This window comes from Cyprinus carpio, chromosome A7 (assembly GCF_018340385.1).
Source record: "Cyprinus carpio isolate SPL01 chromosome A7, ASM1834038v1, whole genome shotgun sequence".
NCBI classification, from domain to species: domain Eukaryota; kingdom Metazoa; phylum Chordata; class Actinopteri; order Cypriniformes; family Cyprinidae; genus Cyprinus; species Cyprinus carpio.
Genome location: NC_056578.1, coordinates 18,909,638 through 18,921,106, shown reverse-complemented (window position 1 = coordinate 18,921,106; position 11,469 = coordinate 18,909,638). Strand labels below are relative to the sequence as shown.

Here is an 11,469-nt window from a genome sequence, read left to right as displayed (position 1 = left end):
AAACATGAAAACGTAACCACATCTACTACTCACAACTGGCAGCCGCTACGTTTGAAGAGGTAGCTTCCACAGATAGACAATGCATCCCATTTTTGATTAGACGTGTCCTACAAAAATAATTTACAACAAACTGTCATCTCTAAACGTCACACACACACACACGATTTGGAATTCTGTCAGTTCTATTAGCTACGACCTGCAAGGCTTGTCAGAAGATGCCAGAGCTTATATGACTGGCAAAATGGCATCCACTCTGCAAACATATTAGAAGACCAAAGGATGGTGTTGACACTTGGTATCTAAGGCAAACAAACCCACATTTCCTTTCACTTGAATTCCTGAACATACATGGACAAAGGTGTACAAATGGAATCATGATGATGAAACGTTGTTATATATTCCTGAACACAAAGACACACTGGTCCCCTTGTCCATCTCACATGACATAGCTTAATGGCAACTTGGACATCGATATATCATACAGATATACTTGAATGTTGCTGTATGGATGTAAAGTGCAGAGAGAAAAAAAGGGTTTTCATAAGGGCCCTAAGGATTAAAGACTTTGGTACAAAGAATGTAATGTTAGTGTTTATGTAGGGATGCACAACATTCAAGATTTTCCAGATTTTGCTAATTTATTAAATTAGGATTGAACAATATTGGATATTTGTGCATGCTATTCTATCTATTTTTACATTTAGATTACTTTTGCCACCATCTAATGTTCACTTACAGTTTATCTTTAAAAAAAAAAAAAAAACTAACAATTTAGTAGCACTGTTATATGTAATATTTAGCAAATCTATTAAATTATTAAATTCAGTTGAAGAGCTTAAAACAACTGATTTTCGTTTTTGGTGTTTTCATTTATTTAGTCATAATAGTATAAACATTAATATCGGCCATTTATAGTTTATCAACCATAACTTAAAATAATAATAATCTTATATTGGCTAGAATATTAACACTGTTGCATCCCCTTTTTTCTGTTGCATATAGTAAGCTGTATAGTCAGATTATCTGGACAAGAAGGAGCTCTAATATGAAAACCCTTTTTTACTCTACCCAGTGTACAAAATACAGATTGAAATGATCTAGTGACATTCTTGTCAGGAATAAAATAAGCGTGGTTTGCCATTCATTCATCAAAGTATTTCCATGTCTTACAATAAATTATTAGAAACTTACTAGTGATTAAGGAAGCGCTCTGGTCAAGACATCCAAATGTCATTTTAGAACATAAATAAAAGACAATTTCTTTTAATAAACAGTTGGTAAAGTACTGGCATTACTGGATCACTCAGCTGAACGGAGGGGATTGTGGAAAGGACTGTGATTTTTAGCATCACTTGTAGAATAAACAAGAAAGGAATGAATGCTTTTCAAAAATAACAGCCACTATGAACTTACTCTGAGAAAATGTGAGGGAACACAAGACAGCATGAACATAAACTGGTACATTACATTCTCATCGGCGTACTGGAACTCCAGTATATGGAAAAACTTTGCTACATAGAACGGGATCCCCCGCCACAGTCAGGATTTATGATAACATGAGAGAAAAACAATCAACATCACTAAAAACAGTGGCACATATATCCCTGCTTTAAATCAAAAGGACAAACATTTGTAAGAATAAAAGGGAAAATATATTTTTCGTTTCTAAAAATGCCCCGAGAAAATGAACAGATAAATTCTACTTTCTTGCAAACTTAAAGGCAGGCACTGGGAGATAAGTTCTCTGTGTCCATCAACTGTCAATCAGCCCTGGGTGCCAATGCAATCGAATTTGGCTGAGGGGGACAGGAAACAGAAAACAAGACGTGTTGTATGTTGACAACATTTGGCTCAGTGAGTCTTTCTGTATTGTCAGATTCCCTTTTCATGGATTCAGTCTACATTCACTCACAGACACACACACACACACACACACACACACACACAAGTGTGAAAAGAGAGAAAGTGCTTCCGGTCGGTTTGCGTTTCCATGGCTCTGCAGCCATGTGTCCAGCCCCTCCCTGTTCTCTGTCCTTGAGGAGCAGGGACACTCCACACCCTGGAGGACTGTGTGAGGAAGTGAGTGTGTGAGCGCTCCTGGCTGTGAGCTCAGTCTGTCATGCGGGGGATGTTATAAGAATAGTGTACTAGAGGGAGGCCACGGCTCTGACAGAAACAGGCTCGGCTGCATGCCTGCACCTGCTCCGAACTGTCCGACACAAACGAATCACCCTCGTCTCCATATTCCGACTGAGCGGAAAGCGTCCCGGTGTCTGGCCAGTACCCCTCTGAGCTCAAGCACTGGGGTGCGTTTGCCATCAAAGCCGGGCAGCTGTGGGACTTAACTAAATGTCTGCAGGCTGAGGAAGAGGAGGAAGCAGAAGAAGAAGATGTGCTGATGTGGAGAGTGGCGTCACAGTGTTCGCACATTCCCCGATTGTCGCCGTGGAGCTTTGTGTACATTCCGCAGTCACTAGACAGGCCTTCACCATCATCGGATACTGCTGAACCCCCTGCTACTGTCCCTTTGGTAACAGCTTTACCAACCAGCCCGCCACAACCTCCAGCCCTCCCCTGTCCTCTAAGACGAAGCCAGTCGTATCTGAAGGAGGGACTGAAGCAGACGTAGAGCACGGGGTTCAAGCAGGCAGAGAGAGGAAAGAATATGAGCGTCACAGATTTGGCCATCTCTGGTCCGCCCACTGCATTACTGGTCCCGGCCAGCAGGGGAGCGAAAGAGAAAGCCGCCACCGGACAGAAGAAGATGCAATTGGTGAAGATCAGCCAAGCGATGTGCCTCACAGATCCAGCCTGCTCAGGGTCAGCCAGCTGGGCACGGCCCAACCTGCAGTATAACCGCGTATAGACCACCGCGCTCAGTAGGTATGCTAGTGTGTTCATTAGCACCAGGGCCATTGTGAACCCCAGGCCTGGTCCGGGACCTCCAGAGAAGGGCAAGCAGAGAGGAGAGCCCATGGCTGATCCGTGATACAGACTGAGGCAGGCCGCTGCAACAGATACCAATCCCAACAAGAGCGCTGTGATACCAAATCTCCTTAGTCTTTCCCTCCTTTGGCCACTGGATCTCAGAGCTCCTGCCTTCCCCATTAGAGCCCTCACAGCCAAGCAACGCTCCACCGCAGCTAAAGCCAGCAGCAGGACGGCCCACTCGGAGGAAAACACAGCGAGGAAACCCACAACCTGACACCCAGTGCCTGTTTCCCACCACACACCATACTCGGCAAATAAGCCCCAGGTGACTGCGTCCAGGAGTGTCAGTGCTGCCACGTAGACCCCTGTCAGCAGGTTAGCAGAGGCCAGGAGTGCCACCAGGAGGCGGGTCGGGGAGTGAGGGGAGGTGCGTGGGGAGAAGGTGGCTGCAAGGACCAGGCAGTTGAAGAGGAGCGCCACCAGGCAGATGAACCACACGGTCAATCGAATCATCCAGCTTCCCAACAAGTGTTCACAAGGTTTAAATGCCCCTGAAAGACAAACAACATACAGAGAGAGACATATCAATCCGAAGTATGAGAGGGTATGAGAAGTATCAATATTTCACAATGTCGGAAAAAAAAAAAAAAAAAAAAAAAAAAAAAAAAACTAGCACTACCATTCAAAAGTTTTTTGGATGGTTTGATATTTTGGAAAGAAGTCTCACCAAGGCTGAATTTATATCATAAATCAATATGGGAAAACAGTAATATTGGGAAATAATACTACAATATAAAATATATTTTAAAATGTAATTTATTCCTGTGATGCAAAGCTGAATTTTCAGCATTATTACTCCAGTCTTCTGGATTCTTCAGAATTCTTATATACTGATTTGGTGCTTGAAAAACATTTCTTATCAATATCTTAAAATGTTTGAAAATCTTCTTTCACGAATAGGAAGTTCATAAGAACATTTATTTAAAACAATACATTTTTTTAATAACATTATAAATGTCTCTACCCACTTTTGATCAATTTAATTTATCTTACTGACCTATCTTACTTACCAAACCTTTGAACGGCAGTGTACACAGTATGGATGCACAGATATTAATAGATATAACTATGATAAGCAGGTAATTATTTTCATGTAACGGCCAATAACCTGAGTTCATGTAATGCCAGATATGAAAATTATATACTATTTTGTCTAAACTGAAAAAAATAAAATAAATGAAATGCTACAAGTGAATTTAAGCATCACAACATTATAATGTTCAGTGTAAAAATAGTTATTCATTTTGAGATTACAAGCATCATTAAATTATTAGTGTTTTTAAAGATTTTTATAAGATTGTTAGATGACGGCAAATGTAAACTAAATGTTAAAATAATGGAAATTATAATTTAAATATCCAATATCAGCCACTGTATATCCAATATTGTTTGATACCAATTAAAAAACAAAGGGTAATGCATGCATGTACATCTCTATTACACAGTATACATGGGTTATGTGGCACTAATCTGTATCTCATAACATTACATTACCCACAGTTCACTGGCTGTAGCAAAAGAAGAGAAAAAGAGATTTTTTTTTGTATTTACCCGGTGATGGTGAGCAGTGCATGACCAGAGGAATCCTTTCCATCTCCTCCTCACCACCTAACATATATATTTATATGAATGTCAATTACGAGAATCATAGTACCACACATAAATATGGCCAGACCACTTCATTCAATCACATGCGGCCACAAACACCAAAGCAGCAAGCTGCTGAGCTTAACTGCATTAAAGTGCACACCAAAAAAATCATACCAAATGCATTTCTCCGCTCGTCATCCTGTGCTGAGTTAACTGCACTGTCACAAGCCACAAAGGCACAACACTGGTAGGCATAGGGAACCGTTATGGACCTGTGGGGACAAAGAGAGAGACAGAGTGATCGAGAGAGGGACAAACTACTTGGGAAGACCCAAAGAGTTACTTAATTATCTGGGTTTTGATCAAAGAAAGGCTCATGGTCTCTCTGGTTTCTTGAGTACATTGTGAGTGTGATTACAGAGTACGGGTGAAGGTGGGGACATCACGTCATTATTCATATAAACTGAACTGGGACACAGGAGCAACCTTAATGACCTGTAATCACTCACGGCTGTGAAGAGCTCTTACCTGAGTTTAGGCAGACTCTTAGACATCAGACCGTTCCTCAGCTCCACGTTTCCAGTCAGTTTAAGCTGGTTCAGTGCACTCAGTCCTGTGGTAGGAACACTAGCTAAGGAGTTCAGACTGAGATCCCTAATGGCATCACGGAAAAAAAGGCAATTATATTCATGTACACACACACAAACACACACACAAGTAAGCCTCATATGCCTTTGTTGTTTACTCAGAGACACTCTGGTGGAGAAACTGCATCACAGTACTTTTGATATCTTTAAGTAATTAAACAGCAATGTATGATCAATTAAATCATGGCAATTAAATTTTAAATTCCCCAGCAGTTTTTCCACTAAAATGCAATGAATGTGAATAATTGTGAGAGAAGACTCCATGACAGAACACTCACAGGTTGGTGAGAGCGCTGAGAGAAAGGAAAGCATCTCTGTGGATGAACTTGATCTGGTTTCTACTCAGGTCTCTATAGAGTGGTAAGAAAACAAACAGATACACAGGCTAAACATATACAGATGGCTCTGGGTAAAGATTCGGAATTCAGGACAAGCCTTGTGCAAGTTACTATGAGAAGATCAGTCAGAGTGTGATTACCGAACTGCTGTTGTTCATTTAATTAAAAAAGTCATAAGCTGGTCATTTTACCTTCATTTTACCATTGCCTTGAAGCCCTCTTAACCATGGTAAAAATTACAGTAATCTATGGCCCCTTGTAACTTCTTGCTTTTATAAAACATTGACAAAAGCAATACACGTTACAGTTCAAAGGATTGAGGTCAGTAAGGGTTTTATTTTGTTAATACTTGTATTCAGCAAGGACACATTGATCAAACATAATAATAAAGACATTTATAATGTTACAGGAGATATGCTGTTCTCTTAAACCTTCTATACCTAAATATCCGGAAAAATCCTGACAAATGTGGCACATTTTTATGTGGAAAAAAATATTAAGCAACATAACTGTTTTCAACAGTGATAATAATAAGAGATGTTTCTTGGGCAACAAAAGCATCATGTGGCACTGAAGAATGGAGTAATGGCTGTTTAAAAATCAGCATTACTATCACAGGAATAAATTACATTTTAAAATATATTAAAATATGAAACATGCATTTTATTGTTTTATTGTATTTCTGATCGAATAAATGCAGTCTTATAAGAGACTTAATTTAAAAAAAAATCCTGACTCTAAACCCTGAACAGTAGTGTAAACTATAAATATTCAGTTAAATACATTTACGATACAATTGTTATTATTATTTGAGATAAACAAGTCTATAAGTAATATAGTTCATTAGACCTTTTACAGTTAATCACTTTATTACAGAATACAGGTGCGGATGATCAACAAGTTTATCAGCTATTTCACAATGGTTTTGTATGAGATACATACAAAGTAGAGTTTTGATATATTGTAAGACTCTATGGGATACCTTATTCTTATTGATTAATTTCAGCATTTATGGAAATTGTGATTACTTACAACAATCTAAGGCTGGTCATGCCCTGGAAAGTTCCTCTGTCTATCTGCTGGATTTGGTTATGCTGTAGACTTCTGCAGAACACATAATAAAAAAACAAAAAAATGAAAAAACATCAGTGCCTCTTCATACACATAATGAATTCAAATGTCAAGAACCCAAAGTTGTCTAAAACAGTAGGAAAATGTAGCACGATAACAAAACTTACATGTCCTGCAGTCTAACACAGCCCTGAAAGGACACCAGGTCTTCAATCTCATTATAGGAAAGATCTCTGTCAGAACACACACACACCATTGTTAAGACACTGAGCTTGTGAGGAATTGAACTGTTTTGATGAAGTTTAGACAGGAACTAAAGGATCTGTCATGTGTTACAGCAGCCAGGCTGGGAGCAGGCCTGCCTCTGGCTCGATCTCCCCCGGGAGGTCATTAGACATCACTTTAAAACGTCCCCCTGCAGCTGTGCCTCTGACAGGCCACTGCGCACAAGCCTGTGAGGTGAATGACGCTTGACTGACGCACACTGCGCTTGTGTGCGATGGAGTGTGTCTGTGTGTATTTGAAGCTGAGATGGAAAGGAGAGTGTACGGTTATGACTGACATGCTGAGCATATGTTAGTCTCTTGAATGACAGCACTGGCTTGAAGGCTTTTCTGTGACCGTGTGTGAGTGTTCTGTGTGTGTGACTGATGATTAATTACAGAGCGCTTGAGGCTGTAACTGGCACATCACTGGGCACTCATGGACATTTGACTGACATGTGTTACGAACTATTATGAGTAATATATCACTGCTTAAAAACATGCTAATGTGTATGGTGGCACTTTAGTGTGTGGTTACAACTTGGTATTTAGTGCTATTATCCTTGTGTGTGTCTCTGATGTATTACACTGTTGTGTCAGCAATATAAGAGTGGAACTGAATTATAAACCATGCTCATGTGTCAAGTATGACTTACAGTGTGCGAAGCACCGTCAGATCCTCACACAGGTCTGCTGGGATGCTTCTGATTTTAGTTCCTGTTAAAGTCCTGGGCAACACAAGAGACGTGAAATATGAAATTTGTGTTTTTGCTTAATTTACACTTTATTTCAAACTTTAATATATGACTGGCCTTTAATTTTTTATAATTTATTATCATTTCAGGGCGTGCTGTGTGACGTTTCAATATTTGGAAACTTGTAAATAAATGGTCTGCTGTTGATTTTATAGTAACTGACACTGTTCTTTTGTATGTTTATGCTGTGTAAAATAAACTCACAGGCTTTCTAGATTTATTGTTCCAGTCAGGCTGGGGAAATCTTGCATCATACTGGCACCACGCAGCATTCTGAAATATATAACAAAATTAAAGAAAATGAAAACAATGTGTTCATTAATTCAACATAAAAAGAAAAGCTTAGCAGAAACTTTGACTTGTTTTTTTCCATATAATGAAAGTAAATGGGAATGCTGTCAAGCTCCGAATGAAGGGAAAAACACTTATGATATATAGTTTATTATATGTAAAAGTGCAATAAACAACAACAAAAAACAACAACAACAACAACAACAACAAACTTCTTTATCATTTCTTGGAAGAAAAAAATCCTACTGGTTTGGAACAACAACATTGTAATTTTAGCTATAAGACTGAATAAACAGAAATGAACTTATAAAAGCAAGTAAACACTGTAATATGCAGGTGTCAGTATGAGTGACTGACATGTTTAGTGTGAGTGTAATTCGGTTCCAGAATTATGACTGAAAAATTGTTCTGCTTACAAAGAGTGCAAGTCTGACAGGTTCTGGAAAGCAGTGGTTCCCACGAAGGAGAGCGGGTTGTCAAAAAGATGGCTGCAGACAGAGATGTAATATATGTTTATAGCAAACAAACTAAATAAATGAATCACAATATTTCAACTAGACTGTTGTGTGTGTGTGTGTGTGTGTGTGTGTGTGTGTGTGTGTGTGTGTGTGTGTGTGTGTGTGTGTGTGTGTGTGTTTTCCATGACAGTGGCATCAGTGTTTGCTTACATTGTGCGTAGCAGGGAATTTCTTTGGAAAGCTCCCTCAGGGATGGATGCAATGTTGTTGCTATGAAATCCACTGGCAAACAGGGAAAAATTAAAATCATTATGAAATCATTAAGCTAGAAATCTTAAAGAAGCTCAGCGAGATGAGCACTCTGAGATATTCTCCCTCAGGATTCCTAACTGCTACATTACTGATCACAACTCAAAATTATGAAGCAGTTCTTATTCTCAACGCTAGATGGCAGCTGGACACAAGTGATTATTTTTAAAACTCTCTGGATTTCAGAATACAGTGCTGAAGAGGTTAACAGACACCTGTTTGAGACCCTTGATTTTAACTGCATTATTACACTATTCTAGTCTTCCATTCTATTAAAAGGACTCACTTTTTAGAATGAATTTAAAATGCTGGTAAAGCACCTGAAACTTCACACCAAATTTGATTTCCTTTCCTCTCTGAAATAGAGGTTCAGCAATCCGAAATTTCAAACGATGATTTTATAACATCAGCTGTCCACATCAAAATCCAACCCCAGAACAAGTGTCTGAGAGGAACTATTGGAAGGACTGTTGAATGAGTGTTGGAGTGTGTGTGTGTGTTTGAAGATTCTCACAGTTCTTTCAGCTTGGGCAGTGTCTGAATGGCCTCTGGGAAGGTCTTCAAATTATTGAAGTTTAGATCCCTAAAAGGAGAGAGGGCAAATGAAAGTTATTCACATAAGGATTAAAATCTCCCTTGTGTGATCTAAACACTTGAGTGAAACTACTACCACATTAGCATATATTTTGTTGTTCTTTATACTGTATATTTAATAAAGCAGTATAATAAGGACCATCTCTGTTAACGCTCTAAATTTAAAGAAAGACAAGAGAATCACAACTGAAGATCATTTTTTGCTAAAAGACAAAAAAGGAACAACCTGAGAGAAGGAGAAAAGAAAATCTGTTGAGACAAACTGACTGTGCTGTTTACAGAAGCCAGTCGAGACAGCCAGTCTGCTGATATCTTCAGTGTGTTATTGTCTGTCTCAGCTGCCACACGATACATAACCTGACATGATACTTCCTCTCTACCCACTAATGCCCCTGTCCCGTGTCCCACTCTCCTCCCTAGGGACACAGGACGTTGGCGTGTCCTCATCCTGTCCTAATTATGGTCAGAATAAGTAAATAAAGCAGAATCAGCGATGGCTATCTGCTTTCCCCTTCCCCTCGCCTCTTCCTCCCTGACGCGGTGGATACTTGCTAAACGAACTGTGGTAAGTTGAGAGAGAGAACGGAGGCAATAAGGAAAAGCAGAAGGTCTTGAAAAGACTCCTTTGTCCTTTATCGGTATACTGTAAATCCTGATTAACTCAATTCAAGCGTAGCAGTAATGACTTGTTAGAGTTGCCAGACTTTATGTTGATCGCTAATCACATCAAAATACAAAGAGAAAATGAATCTTAACTTTTATAAGTCGAGTAGTATGTTTTACTCTCTACAATAACTTTCAGAATAACAATTGGCACATAATGAGTGTCAAAGAGAGACTCAGCTATGTTACGTGAAAGTCAAATGCTCAAAATACAAATGCTCATAAAGTCAAAACCGTTGCATGTCCATGTCTATTTTGACACTTCTTGTGTAACGCATGCTTTTTTTTCATAATGAAAAGCATGAGATAACATTTCAGGTTCAAGGTTAGGGATCTCTGTTCAAGGATTACATGTATTTCAAGTCTAGTGTATTCTCTACTACACTGCATGCTGGTATTCAACTAAAGCATCCTTACAGAAAGTTCCCAACATTCTCTGCAACTCTTGAGTCTTGCAGAAGAGGGCGCTAGAGCAGCAGATAAATATCCTACCAAACGCTATATAACTGTATTTGTACCCACATACAATCTCTTGTAAAATTATGTAGCGTGATGCTATTGATGACAGACCCACTGCAGCAGATGTAAATGTAGCGTTACATGCGGTTACAGTCTCTTTAATGACAGGAAGTGTGGCTACATATGTAGGTGAAGGGGAACTCACAATGTCTCCAGGTTGTCCAGCCCATTAAAGCAGTTTTTTCCAATCTCCTGGATCCGATTGTTGTGAAGATGTCTGCACAACAAGGACAAACAAGATAGAAGTTATACTTAGACATTCATTACACGAAACCATTTTAATTTGGGGTTTTAGCCAATAGGCTGATAATTATTTTGATGCTATGAAAATAAACGGACAAAATAAAAATTCTATACTTTTTTTTGTCTAAATTAATTAAAAATAAAATATATATCAGGTATAATGTTATAATATGTCATATAATATGTGAAAAAGAGCATGAAATAATAAAATATATTAAATTTGAGTTTAAGATTAAGGCTTAAGATTACATTTCACAGCAATTTATTAATTCAATTATTAGCGATTTTAAAGATACATTTTAGGTGTGTTTTAGATGATGGTGAACTAAATATAAAAATAAGTGGTTCGAAATTTACGATCAGGATTGTAGAATATTTGACAGAGTGAGCAGAGCGAAGGACCGTGCTTGCATCACCGTTGAAGGGTCACATGATCTCTGACAGATGTTTGTTCTTTAAGTATAAACTCAATTTTTAAGAAAACAAGACTTCATATGTTCAGTTTGCATCTCAAGTAAATGTATATTGATTTAAGGATGTTTACATATTTGTGTTGGAAAACAAAAAATGGACAACATTTATTTTTTGCAGTGAATTAAACATTTAATGCCATGACTTAAACGATTTTTAGGCCATAATTTGTGGAAGGGCGAATGAAGACTTTAAGACCAGCAGAAACAGTGTAAAAGAATAAATCTCATCTATGCAGGATTACTTTTTCAATTTAGAACTGTTCA

At 38.6% G+C, this 11,469-nt stretch overlaps 1 protein-coding gene across 1 annotated transcript in view; it reads right to left on the bottom strand.

Moving 5' to 3' along the window:
- Positions 1-378: 378 nt before the first annotated feature.
- LOC122145779 (leucine-rich repeat-containing G-protein coupled receptor 4-like) overlaps positions 379-11,469 on the bottom strand; it is a 30,350-nt gene continuing 19,259 nt past the window's right edge. Inside the window, exons 2-14 of the mRNA XM_042761368.1 lie at positions 10,635-10,706; positions 9,228-9,296; positions 8,615-8,686; positions 8,363-8,434; positions 7,860-7,928; positions 7,557-7,628; positions 6,805-6,870; positions 6,599-6,670; positions 5,507-5,578; positions 5,110-5,235; positions 4,756-4,853; positions 4,543-4,599; positions 379-3,482 (exon numbers count right to left, since the gene is read on the bottom strand). Of these exons, the coding sequence (XP_042617302.1) occupies positions 2,110-3,482; positions 4,543-4,599; positions 4,756-4,853; positions 5,110-5,235; positions 5,507-5,578; positions 6,599-6,670; positions 6,805-6,870; positions 7,557-7,628; positions 7,860-7,928; positions 8,363-8,434; positions 8,615-8,686; positions 9,228-9,296; positions 10,635-10,706 (2,290 nt within the window). The 3' untranslated portion in view covers positions 379-2,109. The remainder of the gene's footprint in view (positions 3,483-4,542; positions 4,600-4,755; positions 4,854-5,109; positions 5,236-5,506; positions 5,579-6,598; positions 6,671-6,804; positions 6,871-7,556; positions 7,629-7,859; positions 7,929-8,362; positions 8,435-8,614; positions 8,687-9,227; positions 9,297-10,634; positions 10,707-11,469) is intronic.